The 17,403-nt window shown below is 33.2% G+C and overlaps 1 protein-coding gene across 5 annotated transcripts in view; it reads right to left on the reverse strand.

The window, feature by feature from the left end:
* The window catches only part of LOC132756393 (uncharacterized), a 66,709-nt gene extending 50,424 nt beyond the window's left edge, over window positions 1-16,285 (reverse strand). Inside the window, exon 1 of one of the 5 annotated variants that reach the window (XM_060747456.1) lies at window positions 13,998-16,285. In XM_060747456.1, coding sequence (XP_060603439.1) covers window positions 13,998-15,376 — 1,379 coding nt within the window. In that variant the 5' untranslated portion in view covers window positions 15,377-16,285. The remainder of the gene's footprint in view (window positions 1-13,997) is intronic. The other 4 variants (XM_060747457.1, XM_060747458.1, XM_060747459.1 and 1 more) reach the window with 4 other exon arrangements.
* Between the last annotated feature and the right edge of the window lie 1,118 nt (window positions 16,286-17,403).

Consider the following 17,403-nt stretch of genomic DNA (forward strand, 5'->3'; position numbering starts at 1 on the left):
GGACTGTTCTAAATATACAGCAGGGGATGCTGAATTCACTCACAAGGAGAATTATAAGGGTCCAAAACACATTAACAAACAAATAAAGCAACAAATGAGGTCAGTAACGGCAAACATGTGATAATATTAGAGTATCAATATACCAGGTATGTATAAAATAATAAGTAACAGATATTGCTAAGATGATAATGAGGATATGCAAATTGCTCTTGATTGATCTTCTGCATAACTCACAATACATACCAGTAAGTTACTGTAAGTTAACCGAATTTACTCATGATTATGCCACGGCACTCTTCTTTCCAATACATTTTTGCAATTTCAGGAAGAGTTTCACCTAAGAGTTGAATCCAATCATTAATCAGCCGTTATCTCTGCTGGGTATAGGGGTACTAAAGTTGTCTCCCTTGATTGTCAGGGGCCAACAATGTAATGAACTTGTAGAAGTTATTTCCCTTGATCCTCAAGTACCAAATGGAAATCAAAAGCAAGAAAATTTCAACTCATAATTTTGCCAACTTTATTAACACTGCCATTTCTCGTATTGAAACTAATTTAACACAAATAACAATAACAACAGTGATTTATATGAAAATGTTGCACCTCCATTAAATTTCCTTCAACATCAATACTGAAATTGTAAAAATGTATCATGTACCAAATGTATTGTGTACCAAATGTTTCATGTACCAAATGTTTCATGTACCAAATGTACTATGTACCATGTACTAAATGTATCATGAACCAAATGTACTATGTACCAAATGTTTCATGTACCAAATGTACTATGTATCAAATGTACCTTGTACCAAATGTAAAGTGTACCAAATGTATCATATACCAAAATGCACTAAATGTACTGTGTACTAAAATGTACTGTGTACCAAATGTATCATATACAAAATGTACCATAATGTACCAAATGTACTATGTATCAAATGTACCAATTGTCATATGTATCACATGTACCAAATGTAATATGTACCAAATGTACTTACTACCAAATGTACTATGTACCAAATGTATCAAATGTACTATGTACAAAATGTACTATGTACCATGTACGAAAAGTACCATGTACAAAATGTATAATGTACCAAATGTACTATGTACCAAATGGCATTATAACAACATTGTTTCCAGCAAATAATTGGTAACATAAACATTGCACTTGTGTATTGAGAAGACCTGGTATATGCAAGGAAACAGCTCTCAGAAATAATCTAAACACACTGATGTTTTGTGTAAGACATAAATCTTGGACAATCTTCAGTAAATATCTAAAGCACTATCTTCAATCAGAGAATAATCTTGCAAACAGCTTATGTTGTCTTCTGGTTTTTTTTAATGTAGTATTTACTATATTGTAAAAAAAATAATAAAACAAGAATAAAAAAATATATAATGTAGTCAGGTAGTTTTTGTTCTTTTTTTGTCTCAGGTAAATGTCATGTTATCAAATTATCAAACAAAAGATTCAAAATTTATCTTCTGCTGAAATAATTCTTAATCAAGACAGTAAATAAAATACATAAATTTATGAATTTTTGCTTAAAATAGTACCAAAGTATAAGTTAAACTAAAGTAAAGGAGTCTTTAAATTAAAGATACATTTTGAAATTTGAATTTTTAAGTTCATGCCGGGTTCCAAAATAACAGGGTCTGCTTAAGAAATGAATGTGATAATGTTGCATTAAGTTGCATAAGTGATAACTAAAGAGCTTCTATGATAAAGGATAATTTCATCATAAATGATAATATATAAAAAAGTTAGTTATCATTGACAGGGGATCAGTAGGACATCATAAAATGATAATTAAGATATAATTATGTATTATAGGTGATAATTTAGGGTACATGTCTTGCATTGCTAGTGACAAATAAGATATTCAAATGTAATTGATAATTGAAATATTGAATTTCAAGTGAAAATTAAGATATTGTATTGTATTTTGAGTGATAATTAATATTTCATTTTTTAAGTGATAATTTACAATATTGTATTGTGATAATTTAAGATAATTATTGTATTGAAACTGATAATTTAAAGAATCTCCACTGTCACTGTCAGGTCTAAAAGCCTAAAACAAATAAAAGATAAATTAAAATTTGAAAGTCTTCCATATAAGATCAACTAGACTACACATAAAACTGAAATTCGAAAAAGATAATGAAGAAATTTATTGATATTTGACATTTATCTCGTGCCTACTATTGTTGTTTATTTCACAGACAAAAATAGCTGCCGCTTTCGGGCAAGGGAGACAAATTCAGTACAAAATCTGGGAAATATCAACAAACAATATATGTCAGAATCCTGTACACCCTTCTTTCTATTTTTAAACACCTGGCACAATAAGGGAAATTTTATTGCCAGAAGAAAAGCTGTACAGGGACCTGTTTATCATGTTTAATTGTAAAAGCACCTGACTTCCTACAGAACACCTGAGGGCAAATATATATCATGCCAAATGGTGATACACCTCCTGTTAAATTCTGTTTCCGCATTTTAAGTATGTTAGTTTTGGCACGAAATTATCCAATAATTTATCAAATTTCTTTATACATTCTGATTCAGAAGCTCTCAAAACCGATCAAATCTCCACACATCATGAGTTCCGATATGAAAGAAATTGTATTGGTGTATTTATGAAATTGCCAAGATCATGATAGTATATTTTTTCACAATAGTTAGCTCCCTTTGTATAAAAGTGGCATATTTGCAGCCATTTTGGGGGATATTAAAACAATATATATTATACATTTTGTGTAATATTATATAATTATATACACAGTTGTTTTATGAAAGGGAAAAAGTCATGAGCTGGAAATTATAATACACAGAAAAATCACACACAAAAATCGGCACACCACAGCTGGACCTGGAGTATATAAAATATAATTGCCACTGGCCTCTTCAGTCCTTCTGATTTCAATAGGCCGTTAAACAGTTATTGCACTAAGGTTTCAATATGTTTGATAAAATATGAAAGTCAGGAAAGTAAACAGAATTCAAAGATGCTTTTTCAGTGAATAATGTTATATTCTTTTACAGAATTATAATAATGTGAAGAAAATTGTTTCTTAAAGCACCCATATCAAAAAGGTTTTTATCATCAGCTTAAAAGTCATGAATAATATATAATAATATATAAGATTACAAGAAAAGCATTGATGCAAAGCATCAAAGGGCGACGCCAAAAGAATTTGATCAAGATTTGCACCTAAATACTTAACAAAAGATGTGTACTTTATAGCAGTACCATTACATGTGACCTGGAGGCTAGGGCCAGTTTAAGTTGAAACTTAAAACAAAAAAGAATAGACTCTGTCTTGCCAAGATGCAAAGACAATTTATAGTCAATTAAGCAATCTTATAAGACTCATGCTATAAGAAAGAATTTCTTCAGATTTATTTTACGAGACACAAGGATTCCTGAGTCATCAGCATATAATCACAGGCACAAGTATCAGACCTGGGAAGAAAAAATATGACCAGATGACCAGATTGGTAAAAAAAAACTGTGTTTATAAAAACCAGAAAAAAAATGTAAATAATGATCCCCTTTAAAAATATACTATCAACTTAAAGTATATTTTTAAAGGGGGTCATTATTTACATTTTATTTTGGTTGTTGACACTTTTAAGATGAACACAGGTTTTTTATCAATCTGGCCATATTTTTTCTTCCCAGGTCTGATACTCGTGCCTGTGCATTATAATAAAAGCTTATTGCTTAGGGTTGAAGACATGTCATTGACATATATTAGACATAAAAGAGGACCTTAAATGAACATCAGGGGGACACCATAGGTACTCAGAGCAGTAGTAGAATGAGTACCAGCCACATCCACCAGCTGCGGTCTATCAGAGATAAGACTTAAACCATGTAATAATGTCATTATATATGGCTGATGCTTGAAGTTTCATGAAGAAGAAGAAAAACAACTTCTTCATGTGCAGTATAGTGTGTTCAACTGTATCAAATGCCTTTTGTAGATCTAAAAGTATCATGCAATACTGCCTTTGTCCATTTCAAATAATGCAATCTGTTAAATGAATCAAACATGTGTCAATTGAAAAACCACATCTAAACCCTGACTGAAACTGCCTGACCATGACTCGAACCCATGACTTTCAGAAGATCAACTGAGCTATCCGGCCGGCTACACATTTTCTCTTTAATAATGAAACAGTTCTAAACCACAACATATTTCCCCACTATATCGATTTGTGTCCGTGAATTTCTTATGTTACAGAGCATAGGAAATTGAACTAATGCTTATATGCAGTCACAGATCGAGAAAAACTTTGAGCTTGACCAGAACTCAAACCTGTGACCAACATAAGAAATTTTATGAAGGCTGATTTGTATTTTGCATCAAGGGCAGCGGGCAAAAACATGAAAATGCAACAAACAAACCACTTTGTGGTAGATTGTATTTTCATGTTTTCATCTGGCGCCCGGTTACTTTTTGTACTATGTTGGTTTTCATGTGGCACAAATTACCCACTATAAATTTAGTGCACAAATTTATTCAAGGGCAAGTAACAATCTACTCTATGTACAGTCTGTTGTCGGGTTGACTCAGGAGACCTGGAGGTTGAGACCGGTGTCCCTTCATTACAAATAGATAAGACAGAAGCTGTCCTTTTAAAACTATGCACATGTTAGAAAAAAAATAGAATAACTATTCAGAATATGATTTTTTGAGACTTTATTAATTATATTGCTTGATCCAAGTTTAAGGACATTTTCAATTAATGCATGTTTTATCATTTATAACTTTAAATGTAAGTCTCATCCCTTTAATAATAATGACATAACTGTATCTCTTTAAATGCAGAAAAATTATAAGTCTCAACATATCAATATACTACAGTCTAAGATATATATGTATGCACATAACATTAATAATTCCCAGTTTATATTAAATAAATATGAAATCCTAACATTAACATTAACATGCTTTTGATGACCTTACAACTGGTGAATTATATACAACAAAAATAGTATTATAAGTAATACCTAAGATAGACAGAAAACAACAAATAATTTAGTAAACATAAGTTATTTCCCCTTAAATAGAGAAAACCTGAAACCCAAAAGAACACCCTAAACAGCAAAATTATGAAATGCTGCATGCTCAGTTTTATTAAGCCATGCAAATTAATGGTAAAGTATTCATAAAAAATAGATGGCCATGTGACAGCAGTAATTGCAGAAAATCGGATAGCTTTCAACATCGGGATACTTGTACACTTTGTAAAAACAACCATTCTGCGCAACAGATAAATGTTATTAGGATAAAATCAATAGGATAATCGTTTACAACAGTTACATTACCTATCCTTATACTGAATTGCAGGTGAACTTTCTTCTTGTAGGAAAATTTTGAAAATGTATAAATGAATGAATGAACTGATACGGCCTCAATCTAGACCACAACGATATTCGAAATCCGGGTTTTAGTATTGTCAATAAAACTAAGGGACAAGCTGTTAAACTTAACCTGCAATTTCGTGAAAATAATATCACAATGCACATGCTTTTTACATAAAGTTATTAAATACAAATATAACAACACATTTGTTTACTTGATTTTTACGAATCAAAATAAAACTAATTAACACAACATGAAATTAACTGCTAATAATAACAGCTCCTTCCATAGGCAAAAATAAAAAGCATTCCATAATAGACGACGCCGCTCACCGGCGTCGCCAACAAAATAACATACTCCAGGGATTGACCTTCAAAATGGGGACCAGGGGAGATAATGCATGGTATGATGTTTGAAAATATTGCTCAGTCCAGAAACTTTTGGGTCTCAGTGGAGTTCCTTTAAAGGGAAGACATTACTAAATTGTAATATCAAATGTACAAAGTTAAAGCTACCAGAGTCGAGGTTTTCACAAGAATTCTCTAAATCTCTCTTAAAGAACATTATAATTACATAACCCTGTAATTAATAGCTGTTTTTTCTTTGTCCATGCTCCATAATTATATATCCCATTAGCATAAAACTTCTTGTCTATGGAGAAACTGCCAAGATATACATGTTACTGTGAAAACTAAAAGTGAGTAAACAACAACATCCAAATCTGTCTTCACTGCAGGAGAGCGAAGAACTATACCTCCACTAAGAAGAGGAAGAACTGTAACCTCCACTAAGAAGAGCTGCTCCTAACAAAAAATCAATCACTTGCGTCTAAAATTGACGAATCTACACCTTTTTTCTCACCTAGGCAGAAAAATATGAAAACAATTCGTAACTACGTAAATTAAGACCCACAGCAAGTTATTACCATTCATATTTGTTTTTGTTAAGTAGTAATATATACTGTCAACAATTTTCTATTTATATGAATTTTTTTAGGATTGCTCGAAGAGTGAGAAACCATAGGAATGATGTTTCCATAGAAGGAGAGAAATCTGACCAATCAAAACACTTCAAATACCGCAACAGGAGACCAATTCATTCAAATGTCAATATCGTAAGATTCTACTCAGCTGTGGGTTTCAAATTTAATTCTTCTATTACAGTGATAATTCTTCCTTCCTTGTGATAAGGAAGAATTAATATTATTGTTTAACTGAAAACCAGAGACTTATATCGCAGCGGGATAAGAAGCTCTAAGAATAGAACATTAATTTTCCAGTCCTGACCAACAATCCCTTGAGTGAGATTCAGTGGCCCTTGGAGTTGAACAATTTTCACCGTCCTGTTTTACGTAACCAGATGTACTTTTTTATCCATTACTAAGAATAACTACATCATTCTTTATTCCTTTTAAAAAAATTTGCAACTTTTTTTGTTACGGACCTTCTTTTGGTTTAGTAACATGGCTGCATATATATCATTTTCTAGTGTCAAACATGCAGGCGTAATACGAAATTTTTTTTTAATGTAAAACCAATTTTTTAAAAATTAAAAAATGTGAATTTTAAGCCTAATAAATTGAGAATGACAATTTTAAAACTTCAGATAGAAAGTCCAAACAGAATCAAATGTATCCCCGCAGAATCTTGATAAAATCATTTTTTTGTATCATTGGATGCCATCATTATATCATCATGTAGGGCCCTCATTGAAATAATTCCTCGCTTTCCAAACCAAAAAAAGGGTTTTTTATTTAGGAAAAAAATCACTGTTTTGGAATTTTTTTTTAAAGATGACAGAAGAAACCAGTTTGGATAACAAGGGGAAAAGTTAAAAAAAGAAGAAAAACGAACGCTACTGGGTAATAAAAATATAACCAGTCAAGAGCCTCAGTGTCTTCACAATTACAATAATCTACCAAATTATTACCTGAAAGCCCAATTAATGCAGGCATTAATGTCAAAACATAAAAGTAGTCTGTCAATGAACTTGATTACAAAACTGAAAGCAACCGTTTCATTTGTAAACACCACCAGAAAATGATGTAGAAAACAACTGAGCAATTCTTCTAAATTTCTCTCTTTTGCTGTCAGAAATGTGTGTTTTAACACTTAAACCCACTGAATTTGTAATATGGATTTGCTCAACTTTGAATTTTGACCAGTCTATTCATGCTTTTTCCCAGTGTCACTACGGGTCAGCATACCAGACCCATTCCTAATGGCAAATATGATTATTTTTTCCCCAATCTTTGAAGCACATTACAAATTAAATTGAAATTCTCAATATCGAAACCAACAAATTTTCTGGAATTCATTCCAGTATGGTAGCAGACAGATGTTTCCACACATTTGATTGTCAAATTTTACTTTCAATGATATTTGCATTGGTTGGAATAAACAATTTTGCACAATTCAAATACTCATGCCCAAAAGAGCATGAAGGAGATTTTAAAAGGTACCAAATATTTTTCCCAATAAAGAAATTTTATGACACAAAATTTCCCAAACTGGGCAAGGTATAGTCTGATTTTATTGACCTGTCAATTATGAATACATTATAGGACTCATTTAAATATTCGATCCCACTTCGGTTTGGTCCGTGTAGTTTACGAGAATTAATGTTGAGTATATTAGTCATGGATTGAAAGTCACGCCAGCTTAATGTGAGGGTTTTCGTTAATTCACAATAGGACAGTCGGTACCGTAAAGAGAATGCCTGATAATTGAGAGGTCTGTGGTTCGATCCTTACTGTTGCAATTGTTTTAGTACTCTTTATTTATTTTTGCAGTATATTTTAATGGAACAGATTTGTAGTGTGTTTTACGGCATTGAAAAGACATTTATTGATTTTAATCCGTTTTAATTTTAAACATGAATTCTTAAAAAAACATGTTATTTAGAAAGAGTATATACATAACAAAATTAAGTAAAATATAATAAAAAAACGAACAACATAAAATAATCATGTATAGATTAAATAATGTTGAAAGTATTAATAAGAAAAAAAAAACATGAACTAACGCGGCCTCGAACTTATAACACGTATGGCACTCAGATTATAAACTCGTGATTTACCCTACTGCTCTATAACGCTGAGTACACTTTGTTTAGAGATACAAATTAAATTAAATTCCATCGTACAGCGTACATCTCACGGAACTTACCGAACATCTACCGAAGATTAATATACTGTGTGCATCGACCGTGTAATCAGTATGTAATTGACAGGTTAATAAAACCAAACAATACTTTTTTTTCAAAAATGGCTAGGAAAATGCCTGCCATTCAAAGCTACAGGGATTTTCATATCAAAATTCAAATATCATGAGCTGCAAACAGGAAAGTGTCTGGTCATGAAGCTGCAGGAAAAGTGGACTTCACTGGTTCATACTCGGGGTGACAAAGGCTTAGTCAGTAGCGGCCTTCAACTTTTCTAAAGGTTAATATGTTATTTTTATATAAATTGTTTCGTCAAATGAATTTAGGTGGAAAATGAAATTTGCCATGAAAAAAAGCATAAACAATTAGAAAACCCTTCAATACTTCTTATTTACAGGTTTCACTCTCTATATTTAAATATTAGTAAAGTGGACGGTTTGTTTCCTGATCTTCTATTTTTAGAACCATTCTATTTTTAGAACCAAACTTCACTGACGAGTTATAAATAGCTCTCTGAATGCTGTTTTGAAGTAGACTTAACAGTAATATGATGCACCCTTGCAGATAAATTTAATGAAATAATTTGTTTGAAACAACACAGAATTGTTTTTTCACCCGAAAATAAAAGCTGAAGGCAGTTTTAATCATAAACTTTAGACTCAATTCATCGTTAATAAATTTTGGCCTTGTACGTTTTTCCACACAAAAATCGGTATATCAAAATGCTTCATTGGAAACACTTGAAGCTGATTTTTTTTCTCGAATATTTATGTTTTACGCAATCGTTTGCCAAGAAGTGCTCCAATCAGGCCTGTTTTATCGTAAAATTATGTAAATATTGCCTGATAATAGTCTATAATAAAACTTCAAAGAGCTACGTCTTACAAACATTAAAGTTTTCATATTGTAAACAGGTCAGCCCTGTACGTCTGGCTGGCACATCATTTAACAAACTTCTGACAAAATCAAATAACTGAAAATGTAAGAAATACAAATTTGTATGTATAGTGAAATCATTTTGATTTGTGTCAAATCATATTGCTTGATCTACATGTATTTTCATCGAAAAGATATTTTCTGAGTCAGCACTCATCTGCAAGAAAAGTAGCTTCTAAATCAAATGTGCTGGCACCATTTTTCTCAAGCTCTCTTAAATTCTACACATAATTATGAGCAGACAAGTGAAATTTTTGACCTCTGAATGAGTAAATTACCTTCTTTGCTATCTTCGCAATGTTTGACTTTTCAATACAATTTTCAAAATTTTCATGAAAATTAGCATGAATCTTTAGGCATGTAGCCTACTTTAAAGGAACGTTGGTGATTTGTATTATATAAACTGACACCGACAATTTTAAAGCTAGGAAGTTGTCATATTAATTGTAGGATTTTCATTTGACTGAATTGTGAAAAAAAAACACCAAAAACAGAATTTATTAAAATACCTTTCATACTAAGAGATTTCCAGGAATATTTTATATTCCTTCAAACCTTTATCCTTCATTTTAATATCATGATATTATAAAATACCATAATTGAACTCCAATAACATTACTGGCTTTTTTTTTATTTATAATTTAGCAAATGCAAACTTAAAAGAGTAATAACAATTTTGTTTGTTGTGTAAAATCATGACATTGTTGTATCTCTTTTACATTTAAGTGAGACTTAACCAACATTTAGCAAATATTTTCAGAACTTTATTTTAATCATTCCTTTAAACAAGAGGGCCATGATGGCCCTGGGGTCGCTCACCTGAACATAGGCCCCCAGGGCCGGGCCAGTTTAAACCAAAGGGCTTTTATTTGAACAAACTAGGAAGACACCCATTAAAAGATATTTCATGATGTTAAGTTTTTACTATACACAAATAATGAATAACAATGACTTTTGCCCCCTCCCCCCTCTCCCTGGCAGGGCCAATTTTGACCCAAGGGCTTTTTATTTGAACAAACTTGGTAAACATCCATTAGAACATGTTTCATGCTAAATATCTTAGCTCTAGCTCTTTTGGTTCTTTAATAGAAGATTTTTTACTTTTTACTCTATGTATATATAGGGAAAATCAATAACCCCAGGGACAGGGCCAATTTTGACCCCAGGGCTTTATTTGAACAAATTTGGTAGACACCCATTAGAATATGTTTCATGCTAAATATCTTAGCTCTAGCTCTTTAAAAGAATTTTTTTTAAGTTTTTACTATATGCATATAGGGAAAATCAATGACCCCCTGGGGCGGGGCCAATTTTGACCCCAGGCCTTTTATTTGAACAAACTTGGTAGACACTGATAAGAAGATGTTTCATGCTTAATATCTTAGCTCTAGCTCTTTGGGTTCTTTAAGAGAAGATTTTTTTGAGTTTTTACTATATGCACATAGGGAAATCAATGACCCCCTGCGGGCTGGGCCAATTTTGACCCCAGGGCTTTTATTGAACAAACTTGGTAGACATCCATTAGAACATGTTTTACGCCAAATATCTAAGCTCTAGCTCTTTGGGCTTTTTAGAAGAAGACTTTTTAAGTTTTTACTATATGCATATAGGGAAAATCAATGACCCCCTGGGGCGGGGCCAATTTTGACCCCAGGGCTTTTATTTGAACAATCTTGGTAGACACTTATTAGAAGATGTTTCATGCTTAATATCTTAGGTCTAGCTCTTTGGGTTCTTTAAAAGAAGATTTTTTAAAGTTTTTACTATATGCATATAGGGAAAATCAATGACCCCCTGGGGCGGGGCCAATTTTGACCCCAGGGAATTTATTTGAACAATCTTGGTAGACACTCACTAGAAGATGTTTCATGCCAAATATCTAAGCTCTAGCTCTTTGGGTTTTCTAGAAGAAGATGTTTAAAGTTTTTTCTTTTGGTTGCCATGGCAACCAGAGTTCTGCATGGAATGGAATTCTTTGAACAACTTTGTTAAGGCTTCACACAAGGAACATCCCTGTGAAGTTTCATTATGATCTGCCTTATGGTTTCAGAGGAGATGTCGTTTGAAAAGTGTGAACGGACAACGTACGACGGACGACGGACGACGTACGACGGACGACGGACGACGGACGAAGAGTGATCCTAATAGCTCACCCTGAGCATAAGCTCAGGTGAGCTAAAAATATCTTAAAACAGCTTTGGTTTAAACATATTGATTGAGAAACAAGTTCTTGAAACTAAATTATATTAATCACTTTAAAGTCCAGCTTCCTAGAACTAACCAGACTCATTACTGGTGTCATATGAGCCGCGTCACGACAAAACCAACATAGTGGGTTTGCGACCAGCATGGATCCAGACCAGCCTGCGCAACCGCGCAGTCTGATCAGGATCCATGCTGTTCGCTTACAAACCCTATAACAAGAAGTGAAACTGATACCGAACAGCATGGATCCTGATCAGACTGCACGGATGTGCAGGCTGGTCTGGAATTCCATGCTGGCCGCAAACCCATTATGTTGGTTTTGTCGTGACGCGGCTCAAATATTATGAAGAATCGTAGCCGTGACAGGAGTAAAGCTCCAACCCATGATCCCTAGGTTGATATGGCAGACACCTTTAACCACTAGGCCAGTCTGCCATTGCTCCCCTTGGCTTTTAACCCGCCTTTAATATTCAAGAGAACGAGTTACAAAATAAATCAATTTTTTTATTTATTTTTTTTTCAAATAACCATTATCTTAAACATGAAAAATAAAATTTCTATCTCTACCATCTATCTATACAGAGTTATTTCCCTTATCAATTCCCAGCATGCAATGAAAGACTATCACAGTCTCAGCCCAAATTTTGTTTTCCAATCAAATTTATGGCCGTCTTGAAAAAAAAGTTTCTTATTTTCAAAGCCACAGTGATAAAAAAGAAATAAAAAAATGTTTGAACATTATCAGTCAGCCTTTGAGAAAACCAGAACATCTTTTGGGTCTGACATTTTTAGATAAGCGAGAAAGATAGCTATAAATAGTTCGCAGATAGAAAGATAAGGAAAGTGCTTCCATTCTGCCTAAAAACAATGTCTTTATCTTGGTTTTAACCTTTACCAGGCTAAAATATCTTAAATAGACTTTTCCATCTTTTCAATTTGGACATAACCAAGCATTTATCGTTTTTAAGGAAAAATTTCAAAATATTTGCTCAATGCAAATGACTGAAAAGCGTCGGGCAGTGCAGACTATCAGATCATATAGCAAGGTACAGACATGTTGATTGATCTTGGTCTGCCCTGAAGTCACAATGAAGCCACAATTGGGTAGGTTCAGCCAACACCACGCATTAAGGGCAAAGGATTAATAGACACATTATAAAAGATTACACAAGATCTTCTTATAAAGTCTTTCAGACCGTTAGTATGAACGTAAGTATGAAAATGCTACAATTAGTTAAATTTCTCAAAAGCTTTTATTTTCTGGTGCTTATTTTAGATTTTTTTTTATTTACCAGTATTTTTTTTTTATTTTTATTTATTTATTTTTTTTTTTTGGTTAGGTGCTATGTAGCTCCAACACAGTATAGGTCATATGGCGAATTTCCAGCTAGCTTTACTGGTGGAGGAAGACTTCAGGTGCCCACCTGTGCATTATTTCAGGCACAAACGGACACCTGATTAAAACCACTAAAGCAAGCTGGATAGCTTTCTCACATGAAAGAAACCAAAAAGCCCCTGCCGGTACTTCATGACAATTAACAAAGTTACAACGAACATGATTGTATCAAACAAATAAATTTTTTCAATATTAAAATATATTAACATAAATCTATAATTATATTCTCAAAACATACTTATTATTATTGCTTAATCCACGCTCAGAGTATGCTGAAAAAGCCGAATATATATAGATACCGCTCATCATTGGGCTTCCATAAAACAAAACTGACCACCTTCAATAAAACAAAACTGACCACCAACTACACTAATCATCGGCACCAGACACAGGCCACAATTACTAATTAGCATAATTAACAAATCTCTGATGAGTATACATGTAAACTATAGGTATCTATACCTGCATGTAGATTACTACCAAATTTCTGCGTATTTTCATTCCCGCAGAAACTCTACTATGATACACTTTTACATCTATCATTGGCTAATGAAACATGTAAAAGCCGAGTGATGCATACCAGATGCCGGCCAGAGGAAACCACCTTACAGCAATAACTCAACTCATTTATTGGTTTTAGAGAGGATCTTGTCAAGGGATTAACTTATTACCCTTTCTCTTTTATATATAATATATATACTTTCATCTGGTTAAAGACTCCCTCACAACAGCGTAAAACTCCAGAACATAAACAGCAGGTGTCATATTTATGGATTTTAAGGATTCACACTTCTGAGAAATAAAATATCTACATGATCCAAACTTCCTTGACCAAATGAATAAAAATCTAAACCACAGCTACTGATACTTTGATAACATGTGAAGTTATTGAATTTGTTGAAAAAAAACTCACCTATTTTCATATTCACCACCATCAGGGCTGGAATTTCCAAGAACTATGAATTTTTCAGAATGAAACCTGCTGCTGTCTTCTGGAGATGTCCGATGACCTTGTTTGACCTCTTGTTGTGACCTTGAATGTTTACCCTGCCTTGACCTTTTGACCTCTGGTGAGGCAGGATTTGGAGGAGACTGGTTTAATGATTGTATCAGATCGAAAATGTTAGCCTGGTATTCCTCTGGTGATACGTAGGAACCAGTCAATGAATGGTTTGATGTTTGAGTTGTGCTGGATGCATAACCGGCTGGCAACATGTCCTCTACAGGGAATTTAGGGACCATTGTCATGTTTGTCAATGTACTGGCGGTCATGTTGTACGTTGCAGTTGAAGAGTCTGTCTTTTGTGAATCTGACGGTGAAGGTATATCTCGGTTATGCCGTTCTATTGCTCGTAATTCCACATGTGCCCCATCTTTTGTCCTAACCCATACATGACCTTGTAAGTTCACAGGACTCCCAACAGGTGACCTTCTTACGCCCAACCTATCTGGGCTTTGAGAAACTTTTCGTAACTCTACTCGGGAACCACCTTTAGTAGCTGGTACCCAGTATTCCTCTTGCAATGAGACTGACCTTGGCATTATGATTATTTCTGATCCTGGGCTACCATCAAACCCTTCTTGGAACACTTCAATTACTTGAGGACTAACCTTCCCATCAGAACCTGGACGATTTTCACCATCTGTCAAGTTTTTCTGAGGTGACCTTCTTGTATTTGGAGCAGAATTCATTCGTTCTAGAGTTTTGTTTTTTCTTTTAGTTCTCGGACTTGTTGCATAACCCTGCCATTGTATATCCTTTTGTGCAGTTTTAACATCTTTGTCCTTTTCTGATGTTAAATCTATCTCTGATTCACCTTCAGTAGTTGGCAAGTCTTGTAATGATAAGTCCTTAGGTCGATCTTTGTGCCTATTTCTTGGCAGAGTATTGTAAAAATTAGTCCAAAATTTATCTTTCGACATCGCCAATTCTTGCTCAGTGGTTCCGGTGGGAAGTGTTCCAGATGCACTTCCTTTATAAACTCTTGGTCTGAGTGATGTTGAAACATTCATATTTGTATCAGGATTTCCGAAAGTTTCTGACCTTGAACCGACAGCCTCTAGACTTCCCGCCTTTTTCCCTTTGCGTAAACTCCCCTCGAAAGTGTCCTGTATTTTCTCACGAAAGCTTCGAGACCCCTGAACTTTTCTCGAAGGTCTAACATCTGTAAGGGAGCCCCTTCTTTTTAGGGAAGCCAAATTATGAGGCCTTCCATGAGAGCCATCGGGTTTACGCTCCTTCACTTTACTTTTAGGACTAGCACACTGTCCTAGAGCCGCCAGCCAAGACATTATCCAACTATTTTTACAAGCATTCCATTTTTATCACAAAATCATTGCGCACATCAAGAATCAAACATTGTAATCAACAGCAAAAAAACACAACAAAAAAGCACTCACAGTATTCTAGGCTCTACTGCCTTACATATAAATCATCCTTACAGAATAAAAAACACAAAACGCCATTACTTTGAATCAAAAACCAGCATAACAAACATCCATACTTCCTCAAGAAAATAAAAATTCCATTGAGAAACCTTTACAACTGTATCTTCCTAATAAATCAAAGACTCATAAACAGTGTGTTCCTTGTGCTTTAGATTATTATCTCATTATCAGTTTGGTATGAAAATAATACTCCATCTATACTCCTATACATCCCTATTACAGCCAAGAATAAAAGCATCACAATAGGTAACTCTTCACTGTTGGAGTACCAATCACCAGGTGTGCAACTTTTCTACCTTCTGATTTTGAAGAGTACTCAATACAAAGATCAAAATTTCTGTGGTGTAACTGCCTTTTTTTCTGCGCAGGCAGCATTGAATTTAACTGTTCATAAAAAAATTACCTTCGGCTAATGACTCTGTCATTACTTAAATGAAATAATACGATCTTAAGATTAAATAAAATTCAAACCTTCGGTCGAAACTTTACAAAAGTCACGAATAAAACTATCAAAAATGCTAAGCCTCCCTCGAACCTGATATCATATTCATTCATATTTTTCTTTTATCATACGTTTATATCCATTTTAATGAACATATTTAATCCTATGCCAAACTTTTATGTAACTTCGCAACAACAATCCACGAATCTAGCCAGAAAGATCACTATCCAAAAATCACTACGGTTCTATTTTAAGCAGTTAATGTATATCAATAGTGGAGGGAACCGACTCTGTAGTTTTGCCTTCCTTGATCTAAGAAAATTAAGCCGGCAAAAAAAAAAATTAGTTCTTCAAAATGTTGGTTGGCATGGCGTTTTAAAAGAATCCAGGTGAAATACAGGAGGTAATGCGGCTGTGTAGAATACATTAGACAGATAGTAGTATCATCCAGATATCTAACGTTGATAGTTCTTAAAACATACTCACCGTGGATCGCATGTGCACATCACTAAGATTAACGCAAAAAAAAAAAAAATTCAGGCTTTATCAAAAACCAACACCCAAGATACTGTATTTTAAACAAATGGGGAAAAAAATTGATTTTTTTAAAACAAATTCATGTAACCATTTTTTTCTTATTCTTTTAATTGAGTTTATCTTAATTTTAAAGGTAAATCAATTTTTTTTTCCCCCATTTATGCACCCATTTTCAGTAAAAAAAAAATATGCCTTTATTATGAATATAGTTTATATTCTGTTATTTCATCATCATTTCTAAGGTTAAGTACTTTTTCCAGGTGTAGCACAAAATTGTAAATATGAGTTTTTTCAACATTTAGTTTAATTCAATTATTTTATAATTTATAGTATATTTAAGTTTTAACTTATAATGACAATGAAATCTAAAATAAAACAGTGCACCTGCTGAAGAACTAAATTTAGATAATTTTTTATGTTTTTCGGTTAAACCTATAACACCTCACATCAATTATCAATCACCCAAAATGCTAAATTACCCAAAATGCGAAATTACCCAAAATGCTTAATTACCCAAAATGCACTTCTGCATCCTGTGTATACTGTGTCAAGTACTATATTTTAACAGCGTGTCAGATAAATTTATTCTCACAAATGATTAAAAAATTATCATTCATGCATTTAAGTTACTATTATGCATGTAGTACATTAAATTAATAAAATTAAAATCCCATCCTCTCTCCTTAACATAATAAAGAAATATCATGAGCTCTTTAAAAATGCAATGATCTATCAAAGTATGTACAATAATATGACAATGACTAATTAAAGGAACTCCACTGAGGTTAAAATTAAGCCTTAAAACATAAAATTTGAATTTCTTACATAATTATATCAGCTGGGGCACTTAAAACAAAATGATGATAATACAAAAGATGATAATGAAATATAC

The sequence above is a fragment of the Ruditapes philippinarum genome, unplaced genomic scaffold (genome assembly GCF_026571515.1).
Source record: "Ruditapes philippinarum isolate M1 unplaced genomic scaffold, ASM2657151v2 ctg570_1_1_1_1, whole genome shotgun sequence".
NCBI lineage: Eukaryota > Metazoa > Mollusca > Bivalvia > Venerida > Veneridae > Ruditapes > Ruditapes philippinarum.